Here is a 22,641-nt window from a genome sequence, read left to right as displayed (position 1 = left end):
AAATGGATTTCTAGGTCACTGGGGACTCCGGCAGCACATTCGGCTTCAGAAAAAAGGGCGCCCGCGGTCCCCCAGCACCTGCCCAAGCCACACCCCTAGCTTCCCTCCCTATCCCTGCAGCCTGAGGGTCCCTTCAGCCACCCCTAAGTCCCCACCTGGGCTCCTGCCCCGCCCCTGGCTAGCAGCGCCTTCTCCACCGGGGCCCCTCTGCTCACAGAGCCCCCTCACCTCCCTGCGGATGAGGGGCCAGGCCATGACCCTGAAAGCCTAGCCCTGGCCTTGACCTCCCAGGAGCGCCCTCCCCGCCCTCTCCCGGCCCCATCCTCTGCTGCTGGCCTCTGGGTCGTGCCCCGCAGACTGAGCTGCGCTTGGGGGTCCTGGCGGCCTGGGCCGTCCCGCACCGAACCCAGGCGGTCGGAGCCCGGCGGGGAGGCGCGAGGTCCTTCTGGGGGCTCCTCCGACGCCTTCTCGAGTCGCCTGAGGGCGCTGCTTCCCCGCGGTCGCCCCGGGTTTCTGCGGAGCCGGGGCCTTAGCCTCCGCTCTCGGGAGACCCGGTGAGACCCCGGGGAGGCCGCTGGGGAGGCGCGGGCTCTGCTCCCGGGTCCCAAACGCACCGGCTGCCCCTCAGGAGGGAAGGCGACCTCCACCCACGGCGCTGGCGCCCGCACGGCCGCTCCTCCCGCTCCCGCAGCCTGGACGCCTCCCGAGGCCGCCCCGTCGGGCCTCACGCGCGGCCCCATCCACAGGCCGGGACTGCCTTCCCGGAGCTGGCGGCCCCCAGCCTGGAGGACCCGGCCCCAGACGCCCTCCCAGCCCTCCCCAGCCCACTCTGGCTCCGCAGTCCCCGCCTGGTCTGAGTGCGGGTCTCTGGCCCCGGCCTTTCCCAGGGAGAAGGAAAGCTCCCTTCACGCGCCCCAGGGAGGCGGCCAGGCTCGGAGCGTGGAATCCCTGCCCGCCGCGGACCGCAGGTTTTGGGCAAGCGCTGGCCTTCCTGAGCCTCAGTTTCCCCATCTCTACAATGGGGACGGCAGGGGTTTTTCTGAGGACCCCCAGGAAAAGCTCCAGGAAGCGCCTACTCACAGCGCGTGCTCAGTGGTGGCCCCGGAGCTGGCAGGGAGCAAACGCAACGGAATACGGCCGGGGTCGGGCGGTGGGGGTCTGGGTCGGGGTCAGGGTGGGGGTCGGATCGTGGTGTCCGCGGCGGGGGGGGCTCCGCGCACCGGCTGAGCAGCTCCGGACAGCGGGTGAGGGAAGGCGGCTTCCTCCTTCTTCGAGACCCATCCTCGTGCCCAGGGGAGCGCCTCAGGGAAGGAGGAGCCACGTTCCAGGGCACCTGGCTGGGACCTGCCGCAGCCTCTGCGCGCAGCGGGCTCCATCCCCCGGGCCACGGATTGGGAGACTGAGGCAGGCGCGAAGCCCGCCGCCCAGCCTCCGCTAGGGAGACCCGGGCCACCTCCAGGCAGTTTTCCTGAAGCCCGGGGCCAGGAGAAGGTGAGCGGCTGCCCGTCGGGGGTCGCCTGCGCCGGGTGGATGCGGCGGCACTTGGGTGCGGTGGACTCCCAACCTCACTGTCCGACCAAAGGATCGCCCCGGCTGGGCGGGGACCTGGCGCGCCTAGGCCGGGAGGGGACAGCTGGTTTCGGGCGGCCTCTGCCCCAGTGACCCGTAGACTTTGGCTTTGGTTCAGGGATGTCTGGGGTTAAAAACGATCGTTTGGGTTCCCGCAGTACTGTTCGCGGTCTGAGCATCTCCACAACGCGCACATTCCCATAATGAATTTCCGAGAACCGGCACGCGTGCCTCCCCTCTTGGCTCCTGGGACTGCGAGGCCGGATCCAATCTGTGCGCCTCTGTGCGCAGGGACGGCTGATGGCCCGGTTCCGCCTGTCCGTGCCCCAGGATGCTACAGGCAGCTCAGATGCAAACTCTTTGGGGCTGTGGAGTTTCCGCATTGGGAAACTCTTGCCATAAAAATAATCGTGCTGTAATCCCCAGGGACCATTGAGAGGAAGTGGTGAGGGCGGGGGAGGCGCGGGAGGAGGAGGCTGGGGGCTGAGGTGTGCTGGGGTGGGTAGGAGACCGGCTGCGCCCAGCACGGAGCCGCTTCCTGGTAGCCCTGGCGGCATCACCCTTGGGTCGGGTTCCAGAGCCCGGGGGTCCTTTCAGCTTTCCGTTCCTTTTCCTTATCCTTCGTCCCTCTCTCCAGCTAGAGAGGGGCAGGCTCTGGGGTCTGGGTGCTTTTGTTTTGGAGCCATTTAACTTGAGTTATAATAACATGCTTTTCTGATTATAAAATTAATGCATGGCTACCATAAACAATTTGGAAAAGACAGAAAACAAGTTAACACGTTAAAATCTCAATCCTGTCTGGTGAGGACTGCAGTGAAGCCCAGCTGGCCACCCCTTCCGGGGCCTCTGTTCTCCCCAGGGCCTTGCAGCCTTTCTGGGCTTGGCATTGCTATGGCTAAAGTGTGAAAGGGTCATGCAAGGCTGTCAGCCCTGCGTCCCCCACGTGTGACTGCATGGGGTCCCACCCAAATCGGAGTAATATACCCACTCAGCCTCACCCCTGCTCTGCTGGCCCCAGGGAGGAAGTGCTCATCATTGCATCCGCCCACCCCACCCCTGCAGTGCCACATTCACCAGCCTCGCTGGGCATCTTCCCCCTCCCCGCCCTCTGCCCCTGCCGCATTCACCAGCCTCACTGGGCATATTTGCCCTCCCCGCCCCTGCGGTGCCATATTCACCAGCCTCGCTGGGCATGTTCCCCCATCCTGTCTTCTGCCCCTGCCTCATTCACCAGCTTCACTGCCCCTAGCCTTCCCTCACTCAGCAGCCTCTGGGCCCCGGTCCCCACTGCCACTCCGTGTTCCCAGGCTCTGCACTCCCAACCCTTCATCTGCTCATCCCTGGGAGGCAGACCTGTCACCTCATTTACAAATGGAAAAAGGTGCCTTTCAGGAACTGACCTGAGGCTGTGCAGCCCCCTGCCTAGCAGGTGCCTAGCGGTTGCTGCTGTTTCTATCAGAAAGAAAAACTAACAGGGGGAGGGAGGGGGGAGGGCTGCCCTCCAGCCTTCAGGGGCTTCATGGGTGGAGGGGGCCGGACCTTTCTGGTCAGGTCCCTCTGGGTTGAGAGGTCATCTCCGGGCCAGGACTCAGAACTGGAAGAGGGAGGGGCAGTGAGGAAAGGTCCCTTCCTGGCGGTGCTGCCTTCCATGGGGGCCTGGTGGGGCAGAGGCTGGAACACCCACTTGGGGTTTCTGGTGGGAACTGGGGAGCTGGGTGGGGAGCCTGAGTCCCCTCAGAGGAGGAGTCATTTTGAAACTGGAGGGAGAGGCTAAAAGAGGAGGCTGTGGAGAGACCTAGTGTTGACCAGGGTCCAGCGTCAGGGTTTAGGTTCTCTAGCTCTTCCCCGCCTCCAATGTCCTCCATGTCCGCACCATTCCCACGTGCCTGTGTCCCACCCCTTCTCCCACACACTGTCCCCACTCCCCATGCCCCATTCCTCTCCAGAGAATCACTGGTCTAGAATAGAGACCTACAAACTTGGGCCCTTAGGCTGGCCCTCCACCTGTTTTTGTCAATAAAGTTTTATTGGAACACAGTCATACTCATTCACTTTCAGAAGGTCTATGGTCACTCTGCTGCCACAATGGCAGAGCTGAGTAGTCACGGCAGAGACCATTTGGCCAGCAAAGCCTAAAACACATACTGTCTGCAGGGGCTTCCTGGGTGGAGGCGGGGTGAACCTTCCTGGTCAGATCCCTCTGGGTTGAGAGCTCTTCCCCCTCCAGGGAAGAGCTTGCCCACCTCCGCATCGCAGCTCACTTTTATGGAGCACTTTCTGTTCTGTGCCACCCGAGCCCATACCCAGGCCCAGTGAGCTCTGCACATTGGTCATCCCCTCACTGCAGGGGGAGGCCCCAGATACCACCCACAGGACACATTTGTGTGTGAAGTGCCACACTAGGGCCCAGAAGGGACAGCTCCCCACCAGGTAGGGACAAAGCAGGGGTAAAGGGAACACATGGGCCGGCCTATGAGCTGGACCCTTCAGGATGGGAAATGCGTGGGCGGGGTTGCAGAGGGGGTTGGTGAGGGGCTCGGGGACAACACAGGTGTGTTCAGAGACAGGGCGGGTCATTAGATTTGATGGAGGCTTGGGGTCCCTGAGCTTAGGAAGCCCCCATGGAAACCAAGTCACAGGCATCCAGGGTGAGGAAGGCTGCCCACAGGCATCCAGGGTGAGGAAGGCAGCCCACAGGCATCCAGGGTGAGGAAGGCAGCCCACAGGCATCCAGGGTGAGGAAGGCAGCCCACAGGCATCCAGGGTGAGGAAGGCAGCCCACAGGCATCCAGGGTGAGGAAGGCTGCCCACAGGCATCCAGGGTGAGGAAGGCTGCCCACAGGCATCCAGGGTGAGGAAGGCAGCCCACAGGCATCCAGGGTGAGGAAGGCAGCCCACAGGCATCCAGGGTGAGGAAGGCAGCCCACAGGCATCCAGGGTGAGGAAGGCAGCCCACAGGCATCCAGGGTGAGGAAGGCAGCCCAAAGGCATCCAGGGTGAGGAAGGCTGCCCACAGGCATCCAGGGTGAGGAAGGCTGCCCACAGGCATCCAGGGTGAGGAAGGCAGCCCACAGGCATCCAGGGTGAGGAAGGCAGCCCACAGGCATCCAGGGTGAGGAAGGCAGCCCACACTTTTCTTGGAGACACATCCCCAAAGACGTCCTTGCGTGGCTCCGTTTGGGCGGAAACCATGAATTGAACGGGAAAAGAAATATGTCAAGTATCAGAAAGAAGAGTGGCATGCTTTGACAGCAAGTGGACTCCGAGTCCAGGGCAGAGCCTCAGTTAGGGTAAGAGGCACCCACCCGACCCGACCCGACCCGACCTGACCCGACCCTCGGGAGCCCTGCTCTCTGGTCAGTTGGCCTTCGTGGGGGTGGGGAGGTGGGTGGAGGAATGAGGTTTAGTGGTCTGTGAAGGTGGCAGACCTTGTTTTGGTAGATGAGGCATTATCTCCCACTGCCCCACCGCATTCGAGCTGCTTTCAGTCGGCTTGGTGCTTTTGCTCTCTCTGACCATGCAATTGTCGTTCACTGCTGGGCCATGTGGACGGACTGGAATTACAGTTTCTTCTCCTCCAGTTTTCCCCCTGGAGTCCATCGTTGCTTAACTGTTTTCCTTGTTCCATCTCCTTTGAACATTGAGCATCTTCCCACCCCCAGGGGGCCTGGAAGCCTTCCCAGCATAACTCCCCACCCAGCCAAGGCTACCGGTCAGTCTGTCCCTGGACAGGGGGTGACAGGTGAGCCTGTCTGGCAGCCCTTGCCAGGGGCTGTGAAATCTTCCTTTGGGTGAGTCAGGGAAGCAAGAATGCCACCTCCTCAGCTCTCTCCCTCAAGGAGGAGCCACACCACGCAGAGGAAGGCAGAGGAGGGAGGAACTGTGCTCCCAGTGTGGGAAGCTGCATCGGGGGGTGGGGGGCACAGGCCCACCCAGGCCACAGGGGGATGGAGGCTGCCCCCAGCTTCTCGCAGCCCTCCCTCCTTCCTACACTCACCTGCCTTCCCCGGGGCAGATCTCCATTTCTGCATTGCACCCGGCCTGGTGGCCTGGGACCAGCCCTGATGGTCGGCCTGTTTGTATGGATCTGTGGGGGATCCCATGAGAAAGAGCTTGTTGGAGCACCCCACCTGGGGCACCCAACTCCATTTCCTGCCCCGAGCCCTCCCCACTCGCCTCCAGGGAGTGTGTGTCACCTCCTCCCCTCTGCCAGCCCTGCCTGCAGCCCTCTTCTCCGCCCCCGCCCCCGCCCCCAGCCTGCAAAAGGCCTCACCCGCCTTCAAAGGGAGCTGAATCAACACTGCAGAAGGAAGTCACTGGGGGGAAGAAGTGAAAAAGAAAAAAAAAGGCCTACGTGGGGGCAGGGTTGGGAGGAGACCAGAGTTGGGTTGCAGGGGAATTTGCAGGCAGGTTGGAGGGTGGGCGGGAGAGGGAAGTGTGGTGAGTGACTGGGAGGGAGCAGCGGTTCCCGGGTGGCCCCCAGGGTCCTCGTGGGGGTGCTCTCCAGGCAGGAAGGGGCTTTCTGCCACTTGGACATCTCCCCGTGGGGCCAGACCCCAGGGGTCTCCAGGGCTGGTTAGACCCCGTTCTCATCCCTTATGAACCTCACTGACCTGACTCTTCCCTTAGTGCCGCCAAAATATTGCAGCTCCCCAAGCACCTCTGTGAAGTGAGCCTGGAACCACCCCCTCCCCACTGGCCCTCTCCACCCTTAGCATCTTTCTTGACCTTCAAACCCTGCTCCTATGGGGTCTCCTCCGTGGAAATTTCCAGAATCCCACCTGTCACAGAGAGACCTTCTTCCCAAGCTCTGGGGTTGTGTGTTATGGGGATTGAAGCTGGGCGAAGGGAAGCTGGGGGGCCCAGGCCAGCGTCCAGTATGGGAGGGCAGGAGAGCAGCCCTCAGGCTCTGAATCTCCTTCCCCATCTATGCTCACCGGCTGCCCCTGCTGCCTCCACGTGTGGACGCTGGGTCCCTCTCATCTGCCTTGTGTCATGGCTGACATGCTTGTCTCCTGAACTCGATGGTCTGTTCTGGAGCTCAGGGTCGGGCAGCCTCAGAGCACACAGTTCTGCCAGGCAAGCACAGGGAAAGGCTCAACCAACCAACCCCTGATGACAGCAGGTAGTTTTCTGGAATACATAACTGAAAGTGACTGCAAATGGAATTTCTGGGCTGACTGGAGGGAAAAGATTGTTCCCAGAATCCTGCTCCAGTCCTGCTCACTCACGCCTGGCTTCAGAACCTAGCTTGGTGATTCAGCAGATGAGAAACCCGGAGCAGTTGTACCCAGACATGCGGCCAGTTTCGCCCGCCTGACTCCCTCGGCTCTTAGGGACGGACTCCTCAGTCCTAGCTTGGGATCAACATCTACTCTTTCCTGTGGCTGCTTGGCTGGAGGGCCCTGGGAAGCAGCCCGGCGTGGCCCCACGGATGCCGGTTGCCGGTGGTACTACATTTCCTTCTGTGGTCGCCATTTCCTCATCAAAGCAAGAGGGCAGGGCAGCAGGCCTCCCGGCTCCGTGGAGCCTGTGATTTTTCACTCCGTGCAGCCACACCTGATATTTTTACACTAAACGCACCAATTACTCACTTGTCTCCACAAAGAAAAACGTGCACAGCCTCTGACTTCCAGCCTTGTGCAATAGGCACGTCAGATGGGGGATAGTAAGATGAGTGCTGAGTGAGTCCCCAGAATGGAGGTCTGGGTCCCCCCATAGCAAGGTCACGGCTCTGGGAAGCCCCACGGTCCCTAGCCCCTCCCCTCCACTCCCTCCACCAGCCTTTATTTATTTATTTAATTCATTTATTTATTTATTGTATATATATTTTTTGAGACGGAGTCTCGCTCTGTTGTCCAGGCTGGAGTGCAGTGGCACGATCTTGGCTCACTGCAAGCTCTGCCTCCCAGGTTCACACCATTTTCCTGCCTCAGCCTCCCGAGTAGCTGGGACTACAGGCACCCGCCACCATGCCCAGCTAATTTTATTTTTACTGATTTATTTTTGTTGTTGTTGCATTTTTAGTAGAGACAAGGTTTCACCATGTTAGCCAGGATGGTCTCGAACTCCTGACCTCGTGATCCACCCGCCTCGGCCTCCAAAAGTGCTGGGATTACAGGCGTGAGCCCCCGCACCCGGCCTCTAACAGCTGTTTTAATGCTCCGTGTGATCATTTCAGCATTGAGATTATCTCAGAGTTGGCATCTATTAGTTATCTTTTCTCTTACAAGTTCTCAAGGTTTTCTTTGTTGCTGTTTGAGTATTTTTGGGTTGTATCATGGACATTTTGAATGTTATTTAATAAGACTCTGGATTCTACTAAAATCCTCTGGACAACAATGATCTTTTTGTTTTGCTAGCAGTCAGTCTGGTTAGGGTTAGACCACAAGTCCAGACCTGCCTCTTGTGGGCTGTGGTTCTCATGTGAGTTCAGCTTTTATTTTTTCTTTTCTTTTCCCTCCCTCCCTCCCTCCCTCCCTCCCTCCCTTCCTTCCTTCCTTCCTTCCTTCCTTCCTTCCTTCCTTCCTTCCATCCTTCCCTCCCTCCCTTCCTTCCTTCTTCCTTTCTTTCTTTCTGACAGGATCTTACTCTGTCACCCAGGCTGGAGTGCAGTGGTGTGATCTTGGCTCACCATAGCCTTGGCAACGTAGCGAGACCTAGTCTCTATTAAAAAAAGAAAGAAAGAAACAACAACAACAAAAAGAAAATTTACGGAATTGTGCAATCATCACCACAATCTAATTTCAGAGCATTTCCACCCCCTGAAAGATCCTTCTGCTCATTTGCAGTCACTTCCTCCTAGCTCCTTTAAAAAAAAAAAAAAAAAAGATATAAACTATTTTAAGAATACAGAACAGCATGGAGAGCACTAGCACCAATCCCCAAACAGCTACCTCTCATCTTACCAAATCTTAACCTGTTGCCTGACTTGCCCAGAACTTTTTCTTCCTTTTTAGTAAAGAAAACTCTACAATAGAACTTTGAAGCCCTCTGCTTCCATCTCCCAGGCCCGTAGCCTTCTCTGTCTTCAGAGGTAACCACTGTCCTGCTCTAGGGGTGTATGGGTCTGCAGGGACGAGGTGCATGTTATTCTGCAATGCCTCCTTCTACATTTTGCTTTTCAGAAGAATCTCAGTGTTACGGACCTGTGGGTCACAAGGCTTCAGAGCAGCACTTCAAGGGCTCTTATTCATTACCCCGTAGCGTGAGTGTGGCACCATGGATGTATGCGATCTAGGCTATATTTGGGTCCACTTTTCAGGAGTGCTGTTTTTTTTTCTTTAATGCCATCCTTTGGCCAGCATCTAATTTCATTCAATTGTGTCCATGAATTTGGCCTCCTTATGATCTTTGTGCTTTGGAATATGTGGTTATTTCCCTTGCGGTCTAGTAATTATGTGTTTATCATTGTCCCACTTTGTAACATAATTGTGTTTAAGTTGGAGACGAACGGTTACACTCCTCAAATTCTCTACCTGCCAAATTTGCATTTCTATTTGATTTTTTCTTGTTTGTTTGTTGTTTTTGTTTTTGAGACAGAGTTTCATTCTCGTCACCCAGGCTGAAATGCAGTGGCACAATCTCGGCTCACTGCAACCTCTGCCTCCCAGGTTTGAGTGATTCTCCTGCCTCAGCCTCCCAAGTAGCTGGGATTACAGGCATGTGCCACCATGCCCAGCTAATTTTTGTATTTTTAGTAGAGACAGGGTTTTGCCATGTTGGCCAGGCTGGTCTTGAACTCCTGACCTCAGGTGATCCACTCACATCAGCCTCCCAAAGTGCTGGGATTGCAGGTGTGAGCCACCACGACTGGCCTGATGTGTTTATTTCTGAGAGAGATCTGTTAGAGATATTTGCTGTTTGGGGCTGTGTCAGTTTGCTTATATATTTGTCAGTCTTTGTTTTATATATTTTGAAGTTTGGCACATAAAGGATTATGGCTGCTGAACTGTCTGTGGATTCTGACTCTCATTGGCTACATCTTCCTTTGTCCATTTGATGCATTTTGCTTTGATTTCTATCTTTTTGATGTTACACGATATCTTCGTTAGTATTTTCTAGCACATACGTGTATTTTCCGTTTCTTTATTTTCAGCCTTCAGTGTTCTCTTTTAACAGTTTATCTGATAGAGAGCCTTCTTTACACTTTTTACTTTTTAATTGTGATAAAATATACATAACATAAATTCACCATTTTAACCATTTGAAGTTATGCATTTCCGTGGCATTAAGGACACTTAGTACTGTGCAACCATCACCACCAACTTCTCCAAAACCATTTCATCTTGCAAAACGGAAACTTTATACCCGCGAAATAATAACTTTACACTTCCTTGAAATGTTTTTTTAATCTTACTACAAAAAATTTCACACATCTACAAAAGTAGAGAGAATAGTTTAGTGAAGCCCTATGTCCCCAACAGTGGCTTCAAAAATAATCAACTCACAGGTGATCTTGTTGTATCAACACCTCTCCCGACTCTCCCCCAACCCAACCCACCCTCTTTATTGGGAAATAAATCTGAAACATTATACTGCACCATCTGCAAATATTTCAACACGTAACTCTAAAAGATGGGGACTTTTTAACATAACCACAAACCATTGTCACACCTAAAACAATTAACAATGATTTTAAAATATGGTCTATGCATTGCAATTGGTTCTATTAAGAGATTAAATCTCTTAATCTAAAGGGTCTCTCTCCCTTCGTCTCTCCTCTTGTACTTTGCCGTTTGCCTTGTGAGGGTTTCTTCAGCCTGGATTTTGCTAATTGCATCCCTACGATGTCATCTAACACACCCTCCTGATGCTTCTTTGTAGATCTAAAAGGTTCGACCTGATTCAGGCTCAATAGTAACATTTGTTCTTTCTATTTTTCTTGATTTCTATTGTTATTTCATCAAGACTAATTCATTAAAGGTGTGTGCATAATGTCTGCTGCGTCCGTGATGTTCGCAGCGATGGTCATTGCTTACTTTAAGTCATCAGCGGGTGTAGTAGAATGATATTCTCTTTCTGTCCTTCTTCATTATTTTCTAGGCTAAGTCTGTAATGAGAAGATACCCTTGACAGAGAACATTTCATTGGAACTTGTTTTGTCTCTTTATTTCTAAAACCCAATGCAAGACCTTGTTGATTTAAAACAGGAAAATGTAACCCATTCACAGGTGCTGTGATTCCTGATGGGTTTGAAATTATTCCCAATGTTTTATTGTTTGGTTTTTATTTACCTTTCTTGTTTGTTCTATTTTCCCTTACTTTTTTCTTTTAAAGGATTTGCCTTTTTTTTTTTTTTTTTTTTTTTTTTTGCTCAGTTGCCCAGGCTGGAGTGCAGTGGTGTAAGCATGGTTCACCGTAGCCTCAACCTCTTGGGCTCAAGCAATTCTCCCACCTCAGCCTCCCAAGTAGCCTGGACCATATCACGCGCTACCATGCCTGGCGAATTCTTAGAACATTTTTTTGTAGAGATGAGGGTCTGGGTCTCCAAATGTTGCCTAGGCTGGTCTCGAACTCCTGGGCTCAAGTGATCCTCCCACCTCGGCCTCCCAAAGTGCTGGGATTACAAGTGTGAGCCACCACGCCCAAAATAAAGATTTGTCATATTTTTTTTCAGGTATATACATGCTATTTTTATTCCTAAGGAGACTCTTGAATTGTTAGCGTATATGCTTAGATATTTTCTATCAAAATGCCCACTGACAAGTATCTATATTCCTCCCCAGATAGGATGGAATGGCAATGTGCTCCCTGGCCCCTCCCAACCCAGTCCTCTAGGCGTTTTGTTTCACAGCGTTAATATTTTTACCACTATTTTTTAAATCAACAGGTTATGACATCATAATTTTTGCTTATTTCTTTGCCCAACTTTGTATCATCTGCTCTTGTATTTCTCATGGATTTCTTCATGTCTATTTCTGCAAGACATCTTTAAAACAGAGTTTAGGAGCCGGGAGCCATGGCTCACGCCAGTAAGCCCAGCACTTTGGAAGGCAGAGGTGGATGGATCACTTGAAGCCAGGAGTTCAAGACCAGCCTGGTCAACATGGTGAAACCCTGTCTCTACTAAGAGTACAAAAATTACCCAGGCGTGGTGGTACATGTGCCTGTAATCCCAGCTACTTGGGAGGCTGAGGCAGGAGAATTGCTTGAACCCGGGAGGCAGAGGTTGCAGTGAGCCGAGATCACGCCACTGCACTCCAGCCTGGGTGACAAGAGCAAAACTCTGTCTCAAAAAAAATTGAAAACATAAAAATAAATAAATAAAACAGAGTTTAGGGTAGTAATGTGTCTGAGTCCTTGCTCTGAAGATGTCTGATTTGGGTTTTTTTTTTCTAGGTATAATCTCTTTCCCCCCTCTTCCTCCCTCTCCTCCTCTCCCTTCTCTCTCTCTCTGAGCCTGTAGTATTTTCCCTTTCGTGTTCTGTGGTATCCTCCTAATGTCCCTAGTGAACAGGACCTCATCCATCCATCCCTGGGGTGTTCAGTGGCCTCGCAATCCACGTCCCCGCCCAGATCTGCAGCCTTCCTCCTGTGACCTGAGTGTCTCCTCCTCGCTGTCCCTGTTCTGTCCCCTCCCGCCCCCACATGCAGGTGGATGTCAATGTGTGCACGCACCCAGGTTTTCTTGCCTGTTCCCATCTCTTTATCCTCCTTGGCTGGTTCCTCCGCTCCATTCTCTGGCTCAGGAATTTGCTCTCCAGGGTTTTTCATTCCGCTCTGTAGCAGAATGTGCTACTATTGCTTTCCAGCATCAAACTTTTCACTCCCATGGCCTCTGTGTTCTTCTTCCTAATGGGTGCCCTCTCCTCTGCCTGGCGCTCCTGGAGGCCGGGCCCCTCTCCCGAGTGTGAATCTGATGGAGGCAGGTCCTTCTCGCCGGGACCTCATGTGAGAAATGACATGTCCCACCTGTCTCAAGGGGCCGCTCTCTGACATCAGAGCCGCTGTAGAGTGGAGAGGGGCAGGGGTGAAGGGCCACGGTGGTGCAACCCACCACTTCCTCCAAGGAGGAGCTGAGAGGAACAGGAAGTGTCAGGACTTTAGGACCCGCGCCTCCAGCTGAGGTTTCTAGACGTGACCCAGGGCAGACTGGTAGCGAAGCCCCCACGCCCAGCCAGGAGCACCGCCGAGGACTCCAGAGCACCAAGGGTGAGTGTGCAGAGGCCCCGCTATGTCCACGGTGATTTTTGGAGGGAAGCACTCTCCTGCCCCAGCCTGGAGTGACCCTGGTGGCCCTGCTCATGGCCCCGGCCCAGGGGTGTCTGGCAGGAAGGGGTCTCCAGACCGTCTGCTCCAGGGTCCCCTTTGAGACCCGGCAAGGGGAAGTGCCTGCCACCAAGAGCAGAGCCACATGGTGTGCTGGGAGCGCTTGCGGCTGAGGATGGGGCCAGCATGGGAGGACAAGGGGCTGTGAGGCCGGCAAGGCCAGGAGGAGGCTGGGCCCACAAGCCCCTAGGGGCACGGCTGGGGGATCCTGGTGCTCCGGGCTGGGCAGGAGGCAGGTTCCCGGGGCCTCCTCTGTGAACCTGCTGCGCCTGCCTGTGTTAGGCCCTCCTGTCTGCATGCTGCCCTGCCTGGCTACAGTGATTCCATCTCCAGATCGACTCGCAGTGTGTGGTGTGTGATATGGTGTGGTGTGGTTCGTGGTGTATAGTGTCGTGTGTGTAGTGTGGCATGGTGTGCATGTATGGTACACGTGTGTGGCATAGCGTAGTGTGGTGTGTGTGTGCATGTGTGGTGTGCAAGTGTGCGTATGTGATGTGGGGAGTCTGTTGTATGTACATGTATGGTGCACATGTGTAGTGTAGTGTGGTGTGGTGTGGCACATGCTCCACGGTCCTCTGGGACCCTCGAGCTTCCCTGCCTCCTCCGTGGGGACCCCTGGGTGACGTCTTGCTGTAGGGGAGCGGGCACTGCTGTGCGATTCTGGTCGAGTTGGTTCAGCTGGTGACCCTGGCCTCCCCACAACAGGCTACTGGAGGCCATTCCCAAGGTCCTGGTGGGAGGGGGATTGAAGCCACGCCCCTGGGTCCCAGGCCCACCTGGCCCCCTTCCCCCAACACTGCACTCTTGGGGCCAGCCCTCCCCATGCATTCTCCACCCCTGGCACCACCCCTTGCATCACCGTCCCCACACCCAATCCCCCCTCCCCTGGATCTGGGAGCTGGGATTCTGCCCTGCTGTCCCTGTCCGTCCGGGGCCCCTCTCCTCTGTCAGTTCCTGGGTGGGGAGAAGGAGGGGTGGCATGGCTGCAATGGGGAAGGGGGGGATGGCCGGAGAGCACAGCCTGGGAGCGAGCTGTGGGGGCATAGGGGACACTCGCTGTCACTCGCCTTCCCCGTGATGGTGGCGCGACGCCTGCGGGTTTGGGGGCTGAGGCCGGATTCTGGAGGCTTCACAGAAATGAGCTGCTAGAAGCTCTGGGCTGTCTGCCGTCACCCCAGCGCTTCACCATGAGCGGCTTTGCGACTCCATGCCCAGCTCACTGCAGAATCCCCGGGGGCCAGCACTTTACCAAAAGTGGCCTCCAGACTCCACATTTTAGGAAGGAACTCCCGCCCCATCCAGCTCACAGCAGAATCCCCAGGGTCCCTGCCAGCCTGGCACCCAGCGTGCCCCTCAGTATTCTGGGGATGAGTGGGGGAGTCCCTCTGCCAGGAAGAGGTCCCTGGCTGCGTCCCTGCAGGGCGGCGGCTGAGCCCATGCCTCGGCCCCAGGGCCAGTCCCCGCCGGGTGCCATCCTGAGCAGGGCCACAGAACGGATGTCCCACATGGCCAGGACCCCTGTGGCCACCTGACCCTGGGGGAGGTTGTAGCCCTCGGTGAAGCAGGTGACCGGGCGGGCTGTGGGGTTTGGTGTCAGCTCCGCAGCGTCACTGCCACTCAGCGTATGAGTTTCCACTCCCAGCAGTAAATGAACTGATGAGCAACCGAAGGCACCTCTGAGTGCTGAGAGAGGGGAACGCTCAGCTCCTAGTGCTGGGAGAGGGGACGCTCAGCTCCGAGTGCTGGGAGAGGGGACGCTCAGCTCCTAGTGCTGGGAGAGGGGAACGCTCAGCTCCGAGTGCTGGGAGAGGGGAGGCTCAGCTCCGAGTGCTGGGAGAGGGGAGGCTCAGCCACCCAAGGGCCTTTGCCCCAAGGGAGTAAATCGGGGCATTTCCTGGTGGGTGTGGGCTGGGCTGGAGAAGCTGGGCCTCCTGGCAGGGGCTGGCATGAGATCCAAACACTGCCCAGGCAGCTGGACACTCCTGAGCCTCGAGCTTCTCACCTGAACCACGGCGTGGTAACCCCTGCCCCTCAGGCGGCATCAACATGACCTGCCTAGTGCACAGTGAGCCCGAGGCAACACGGCCACCACCGGGAGACTCCCTGGGGAAGAGGCCCCCAGACAGCGAGGTGCCCATGAAGGAAGTTCTGCACAGGGGCCGCGGCCGTCCAGGAGATGGGAGGGGCCCTGTCTGCACCCTGTCTGGAAGGGGCATGGGGTGAGCAGGCTATTTGGTCCCCGGCGACTCAGTTTCCCCATCTGTGAAACAGGAGGGGTGGTCTGGCCAATTGTGCGCACTCCAGCTGTCTCTATAGTCAACCATGTAACTTGAACTCACTTCCCCAGGGCTCCTGCCAGGCCCAGGTCTGTCCACTCTGGCCCAGGCTGGGCCCCACCAGGTACCAGGGCTGTGGGGCATTTGCCTCTGTGGATGGGGCAGCGTGACGCCTGTGGCGATTCCATGGAACAGGTCCTGTGTGGGCCCCCCTTGCTGCACTCGTGTCCTGTGTCAGAGAACCGTGGTTCCCGCCTGAGGCCATGTCACCGGAGGCTGGCTCCTGTTCCCGGAGGAGAATGCCAGCTGCCACAGGCGTCAGTGACACAGGCATTCGCCCAGCAGGTACAGCCCAGGTCGCTGGGAAGCCCCAACTCAAGGGGCTCTGCAGTGGGCGCCTAGCAATTATGGAGATGTGGGTGATACCCACCCCAAGCTGGACCTGGTGCCAGCAATGATCCCTCCCATTCTGCTTGGCACAAACTGGCACTGACACGGGGCATTGATTAGGTGGTTGCATTTGTCGATTCCGAGCCCATGTGTGTGGAGCCCAGGCCCTGAGCGAGCACAGAGGGCCCTGGTGCTGTCCTGAGCAGAGGCCCCTGCCCACCTGGGGCTGCGTGTTCTCTCCGGCCATTCAGGGTCCGAGAGTGCAGAAGAGTTAGCCCCAGAGGAACACCTTCCTGCCCAGCTGATTTGTAAACAGCCTCGCTGGGGACACATGTTGGTGTTGGGAGTGGTGGAGGTTTCTGTGTGTGATGGAAACTTGGGGTAGGTGTTGGGGAAAAGAGGTACTGAGAGTCTCAGCAGAGGGCAGAGTCCAGGAGTCCTGGAGTGCAGCTCCCAGCCCCTGTGCCGTGCCTAGAAGAGAGGCTGGCAAGCCCCTGTCCCATGGATGGGTGAATGGGTGAGTGACAGTGGCAACAAGCCCATTCCAGCAGGGAGGTCCCACCGCCATGAAGCAGCATCCTCATCAACGTCACAGTGGGAACAAGAAAGCCGGTGGCTTCGGAATCTGGAGAAGCAATTTCAGCATAATTCATCGACCACCATGAAATTCCATTTTTAAAATGTCCTTTATTCATTTATCACAAAAAGGGTGGAAAATACAAACAGGAATAATGAAAATCGAAAATACTCATAGTGCCACCACCCAGAGAAATGCAGAATATTTTGGAACTGTGTCTCTCTTTTTTTTCCCATAAATTCACTTTTACCACGAAGCCAAGCTGCCCTGAGCAGCTGTTCGCATGTTTTTGTTGCTGTGTGGGACTCCATAGCGCAGGCACCGAAACTGCCAGAGCATCTTACAGGTTGATGGCTACACAGGGAATCAAGATATTTTGGCTGAAATCCCTGGTTCTTTCCTGGGGTGACTCATATGTTTCTTAGCCAGTTTTCTTCCTTCTTTTGTGAATTACCTGCTCAGGGTGCCACACCCTTGAAACATCCTTGAATGGAGTATTTACCTTTTTGTTATTAATTTCTAAGATCTCTTTAGAGATGAAGATTACCATTTACCTTTTGCACTAGAGAGATAATAGCTATTTCCTCTATGCAATTTGTTATGTACAACATGTGCCATTTTTAGAGTCTATCTTCTTGCTATTTTCCCCCTTAGCTTTTTTTTTTTTTTTTTTTCTTTTGAGACAGTTTCACTCTTGTTGCCCAGGCTGGAGTGCAGAGGTGAGATCTCGGCTCACTGCACCCTCTGCCTCCCGGGCTCAAGTGATTCTCCTGCCTCAGCCTCTTGAGTAGCTGGGATTATAGGCGCCCGCCACCACGCCCAGCTAATTTTTGTATTTTTAGTAGAGATGGGGTTTCACTGTGTTGCTCAGGCTGGTCTCAAACTCCTGACCTCAGGTGATCCGCCTGCCTCAGCCTCCCAAAGTGCTGGGATTATAGGCGTGAGCCACCATGCCCGGCCTCCCCTTAGCTTTTATGCTGAGGTTTCCTTACTCTTAGATACCTATTCTTCTATTTCCTTTATTGTTTTATTCCCTAAAACTGAAGTCCTACACATTTGTGGCCATTCTTTTATGTCCACAGCAAGAGCGTCCGGGGCCTCGGCCTCACGTCGCCACCCAGAGACAGACAGTCTCCTTCATGTTAGACGGAGGAGTGGTGTCCCCTTGTCTAAAATGCTATAAATATCATTTGATTTCCCTTTGACTTCAGGTATTTAGCAGAGTACTTTAGCATTCCTTATTAACATGTGTGTGTGTGTGGGGGGGGGTGGGGTGTCTCATTTTATTTAATTTGGCCAGAAATTGTGGCCTTTAAAATTTGTGCTATCAGGCCGGGCGCAGTGGCTCATGCCTGTAATCCCAGCACTTTGGGAGGCCGAGGCGGGTGGATCACGAGGTCAGGAGTTCGAGACCAGCCTGGCCAATATGGTGAAACTCCATCTCTACTAAAAATACAAAAATTAGCTGGGCCTAGTGGTGTGCACCTATAGTCCCAGCTACTCAGGAGGCTGAGGCAGAAGAATTGCTTGAACACGGGAGGCGGAGGTTGCAGCGAGCCGAGATCTAGCCATTGCACTCCAGCCTGGATGACAGAGTGAGACTCCATCTCAAACAAACAAACAAACAAACAAAACTGTGCTATCAAACTTCACAGATAGTCAAACCAACGGTAGGAACACGTCTCCCTGACCCTTGGGAAAATATACTTTTGCAGGGTCGCAGGTTCAGAGGCGACATGGGCTGGGTTTTCCTGCATCCTCTCTGCTCCGACTTGTTCCTATTTGATCTGACCTGTTTTTGTCCCTGGATTTCCTGGAGCCTCTGTCATCCAAGGACAGTGTTCCAGCCCCCACCTGACGGCACTTCTCTCCAGTTCTTTATCACGTTCCTACGAAGCAGGAATGAGTCCATCTTGATGCTCTGGCTTTTGGCTTAAAAGGTGGATGCCTAGTTTATAATCATCCCTTGAGCCTTCAGTTCCCAGCGCAGGGGTTGGCTCCCATGTCCTCTTCCTTCCAACCTTGTACCCTACCGGCATCGTCCATCACTTCCCGCGCACCTCCGAGTCACTTTGATGCGAGCACCTCTCCTCTAAAACAGCGCAAGGTGGGTTTCAGCACAGGCAGGAGGAAGCTCTGATGCAAAGTTCTAATGGGTCTGCGGGGCCTCTGGTTCCTCAAGCAGTCTCGTCTTAGAGTTTTACGGGGTTGCAAAAAGGAAGCCTGAGACTGGGCACGGGGGCTCACGCCTGTAATCCCAGCACTTTGGGAGGCCGAGGTGGGCGGATCACGAGGTCAGGAGATCGAGACCATCCTGATCAACACAATGAAACCCCGTCTCTACTAAAAACACAAAAAAATTAGCTGGGCGTGGTCGTGGGTGCCTGTAGTCCCAGCTACTCAGGAAGCTGAGGCAGGAGAATGGCATGAACCCGGGAGGCGGAGCTTGCAGTGAGCCAAGATCGCACCACTGCACTCCAGGCTGGTGACAGCGAGACTCCGTCTCAAAAAAATAAAAAGGAAGCCTGACCCTGCTGGATTCCTCTCCCAGCATAGGCTCTGCCCTCTCTCTGCTGTCTTGCTTAAAGTTTCCTTTCTTTTTCTTTCCTTTTTTTTTTGAGACAGGGCCTCGTTCTGTCACCTAGGCTGGAGTTCAGTAGTGCCATTAGGGTTCACTGCAGTCTCCCCGTCCTGGGCGCGAGTGATCCTCCTGCCTCAGCCTCCTGAGTAACTGGGACTAGAGATGCATGCCACCATGTCTGGCTAATTTATTTTCTATTTTTATTTTTTGTAGAGATAGGGGTCTCACTGTGTCACCCAGGCGGCTCTCAAACTCCTGGCCTCAAGTGATTCTCCTGCCTTGGCCTCCCAAAATACTGGGATTGCAGGCGTCAGCCACCAGGCCGGCCTCTTCCTTTCCTGTGTTTGCTCCTGTTCTCCTGTCCTCGACTTCTGTGAAAGGGTGTGTGTGATTTGGCCCAGATCTGCTGCAGATCTCTTCTGACGCCGCTTTCGTGTCTCAGAGCCTGAATGTTCAGAGCTTTGCTCACCGTGAAGTGGGGTTCTTGTTAGCTGTGTCCATTTGGTGCCCGGGAGGGAAGGGCGCCTGGCCCCTGAGGGGTTGTCCGCAGAAGGACGACCTCGTCCCCCCGGTCCTGCCCCCTCAGCCCCCCGCTCCCCCTGTGCAGGGGACTTGGTGACAGGTACCACTTCCTGCAGCTGGGCTGGGGTTGCACCAGCACTTCCCTCTCAGGCAGGGTTGAGGTCAAGGGCGACTCTGATGCAAGGTTCTGAGAGGCCTGTGGGGCTGTGGATTCCTAAGCAGCCTCAGCTTTGGGTTTTGCACCTTAGGTCTTGGTAAGGGGACCCGCCCGCCCTTAGACGGGGGAAGTCCAGGAGCTGGAGGATGAGGAGGGCACCCGCCCCCAGTGTGGGGCAGCAGGGAGGGCCTCAGGGTGATCAGGTTCCAGGCCAGAGCTCTGGGGCCAGCTCAGGGGCTGGGGTGGGGGGTGTCTGTGCTCTTCCTCCCCTCCTGCCCTGCAGCTCTGCCGGCTTAGCCTCAGGGCACCAGAGGTGACAGTGGCCAGGCACCTGCCTGTTTGCCCGAATGCTGCCCTACATCTGTGCCTTACCCATTCCCATCCCCCAGGGAGCTGGCACAGGCCCTTCGACCACCTCCAGGCACACGGAGGAAACCGAGGCAGATAGGCCTGATGGGGTCTTGGTCTCTCAGGCCTCAGGTGAGGCCCTGGATCTCCGTGGGCCATCCTGGCTGCTGGGCAGAGGGGCTGCCCTGCCCTGTTCTCCCACAGAAGGGAGGCCGGCTGCCAGGCTCAGTGCACTGCCTTACCTCCTGGAGCGGACCTTCGTCCCCAGCTGTTTGTCTGGGCTCAGCCACTGGCAATGGGGGGTGGGGCAGGGCCTGGCTTCTCTTGTGCCCCCAGCTCCAAGCCCCCCAGGGCTGCTCATGGAGGAGCAACAGTGGGGAGAAGGTGGCTCCCCACCAGCCCCCTTCCTGTGGTCAAGGTTGGGGTGCTGTGGTCTCTGAGCCAATCCTGCTGGAATCAAGGTGCACCCCCCTTTCCCTGTGGGCAGGTGGGGGTGCCCAGGGTAACTGGGCGCCAGGTCCATATCTTGCTGCTGCTGGGGGCCTCAGTTTCCCCATTTGAGGGTACGAAGTGTTTGCATGCCGCTGGTCATGACTGTGTTAGGGGTGGAGACGTCGTGTCTGCGGCCCCAGGGAGAGCGTGGAGCTGGGGTGTGGGTCCTTACCAGCCTGGCTGGGGCTGCCAGGGGAGGTCTGCACCCCCTCCCGACTTGGCGCAGCTGCGACCTGGGGGAGTCCTGAAGCCGGCTGGACCCTGCACCCTGGGGTAGCTCCAGCATGCACAGGGCCTCCGGTCAGCTGAGGGGCTGGTGGGCACTCGTGGCACCGAGGTCAGTCCAGGCGCAGGACTTTGAGGGGGCCCAGATGGAGAGCTGGAACTGGCCTCGGCCTGAACCACAACCCCCAACGATCAGAGATATGGGGGCTTTCAAACACAGGGTGGGCCCAGTGTGAACCAAAACCACCTCCTCCAGGAAGTTACAGCAGGGTGCAGGTTCTGTTTTTGACCCCAGGAGGGGAAGGATCAAGGGTTCCCTTTTGACATTTTTGAATTCTGATTATAATTTTGCTGGGAACCAGGGAATGAGGTCACCGCCAAAACAACAGGACCTTGGGGCTTGTTGGGGCATCTAAGCTGTGGGATCCTCAGATGGGCCCCTGGTGGGTGTTCCGTCGGCCTCAGAGCCCCCAGCACAGGTGCAGGGCTTTCGGGGGATGGAGGGGAGCCAGGGCCTGTGGCTGAGGGCACCCAAGCCTCCCGGGCCACAGCACAGCACCCAGCGCTGTCTTCAAAGCCGGCAGGCCCTAATTTGGGGCTCTGCTGGCTTGGGTCTGCCCACTGAACCTTGGGTGACCCTGCCAGCACCACCCGAGGGAAGGGAGTGGGGCAGGAACGCCCCAGCAGCCTGGGAGGCCATGAGAGGAACTGGCATTTGCTGGGGGAGGTGTGTTGATCTTTGCTTCTGACAACAGCCCCAGGGTAACGGAAATGTCTTCCTGCCCACCATGACAGGAAGGCTCCTGGGTACCCCTTCTCAGTACCTCTCCACCTTCTTGGTGCCAGATAAAAGGGTCCCAGCCAGCTATAACGTTCTCAGGTCCTGGGAGGTCAGACCCAGGGGCCCACCCCACCTAGGAAGCCCTAAGACCTCCCAAGGAGCCGACCTAGGCCTGGTTTGTGCACCTCCAGGATGGAGGGAAGGGAGCCCAGGGGTGGAACGGCCCTGCTGCCTGCTAGGAGGTGCTGCCGGCCTCCAGCACCAGGCTGAGGCCTGGTTCCGTCATTTTGCCTCTGGGGCCGAGGGCCTGTGAGTGACCACCGAGCCGCCCCTGGCTGTGGATGTGTGGATTAAGGACAGGGTGGGTGTGTACCTGGAAACAAAAGGGCAGGACCCCGGCAACTGGTGGCTTGGGCAAGTCAGGTGACTTTTTTTCCCACCTGGCAGGGACTGCAGGGCTCCTGGGCAGGCCTAGCACACAGCTTGGCACCCCTGGGCATCAAGCCAGCTTTCTCTTCCTGGCACACAGCCTGGCACCCGCGGGCATCAAGCCAGCTTTCTCTTCCTGGCTATGTTTCTGCCACAGAGAGACAGGGCCAAGCCCGGCTCTGCTCCAAGCACAGACTCTGCTCACGGAGGACCTGGGGCACACTGGGGCAGAGTGCACACACCGGGTGTGTGGGGTTCTGGTGTTTGTGTGCGTGTACATTTGCACGTGTGTATGGTGTGTACGTGTGGTGTGTATGTCTGTGTGGTGTGTACGTGTGTGTACATGTGCATGTGTATATTTGTGTGTGGTGTGCAGTGTCTTGCGGGGAGTATAGTGTGGGTAAGGGGTGTATACATCTCTGTGTGTACATATGTGTGGTGTGATGCATGTATATGTGTGGTGTGTGCATGCACGTGGTATGTACATGCGGTCAGGCACGCATCTGCATGCACGTACACGTGCATGTGTGGTGTGTGTACACGTCTGCATGTGTGTGTGTGCCTGTGTTGTGTGTCTCTGCAGGGGCCCGCTGCAGCTGTCCTGGGTGCCTGGCTGCTGAGCAGGTGTGCTGCCCGCACTGCTGGGCCCGGGATCCCTCCCTCCCTGGCTGTTGGCAGCTGGGCCCAGCGCAGCTGTGCTGGCCTGACCCTAACCCACCCCCTGCAGCAGGGACAGGGCCCCAGCTCCTTGTCCCAGGCCAGCTCCAGGAGGGGAGCTTCATGGGTGGTCAGCCCCAGGGGTTGGGCCTGAGACCGTCACCAAGACCCCTTCCCTCCACAGGACATGCTGGGCCTGCGCCCCCCACTGCTCGCCCTGGTGGGGCTGCTCTCCCTCGGGTGCGGTGAGTTCTGTGTTCCAGGGAGGGGACTCCACGCGTGACATTCCGATCAGGGAGAACAGGGCCTGCCCTCATGTTCCCATAGACAGAAGTTCCCGGGAGGCTGGGGAAGGACCTTGCCACT

At 56.1% G+C, this 22,641-nt stretch overlaps 1 protein-coding gene and 1 long non-coding RNA gene across 8 annotated transcripts in view; one reads left to right on the top strand and one right to left on the bottom strand.

Annotated features, from left to right (window-relative positions):
- The first annotated feature begins 1,327 nt into the window (after positions 1 to 1,327).
- The window catches only part of ITGB2 (integrin subunit beta 2), a 46,119-nt gene continuing 24,805 nt past the window's right edge, over positions 1,328 to 22,641 (top strand). The window contains exons 1-4 of one of the 5 annotated variants that reach the window (XM_063803346.1): positions 4,092 to 4,362; positions 4,536 to 4,859; positions 12,494 to 12,723; positions 22,460 to 22,520. In XM_063803346.1, the coding sequence (XP_063659416.1) occupies positions 22,463 to 22,520 (58 nt within the window). In that variant the 5' untranslated portion in view covers positions 4,092 to 4,362; positions 4,536 to 4,859; positions 12,494 to 12,723; positions 22,460 to 22,462. Of the gene's footprint in view, positions 1,492 to 4,091; positions 4,860 to 12,493; positions 12,724 to 22,459; positions 22,521 to 22,641 lie in introns of those variants that run through there. The other 4 variants (XM_063803345.1, XM_063803344.1, NM_001034122.1 and 1 more) reach the window with 4 other exon arrangements.
- LOC100614323 (uncharacterized) lies at positions 3,577 to 12,572 on the bottom strand. Of its 3 annotated transcripts, none has more exons than XR_010154430.1 (5): positions 12,190 to 12,572; positions 6,507 to 6,641; positions 5,843 to 5,885; positions 5,567 to 5,656; positions 3,577 to 5,158 (listed from the first exon to the last, which is right to left on the bottom strand). It is a non-coding gene; the product is annotated as an uncharacterized LOC100614323 (long non-coding RNA). The 3 variants fall into 3 exon arrangements; XR_010154432.1 differs by lacking the exon at positions 5,843 to 5,885 and adding an exon at positions 10,551 to 10,621 and having other exon boundaries at positions 12,190 to 12,527; XR_010154431.1 differs by lacking the exon at positions 5,843 to 5,885 and having other exon boundaries at positions 12,190 to 12,508.

Source organism: Pan troglodytes, chromosome 22 (assembly GCF_028858775.2).
Source record: "Pan troglodytes isolate AG18354 chromosome 22, NHGRI_mPanTro3-v2.0_pri, whole genome shotgun sequence".
Lineage (NCBI taxonomy): Eukaryota > Metazoa > Chordata > Mammalia > Primates > Hominidae > Pan > Pan troglodytes.
This window is presented reverse-complemented; position numbering and strand designations above follow the sequence as displayed.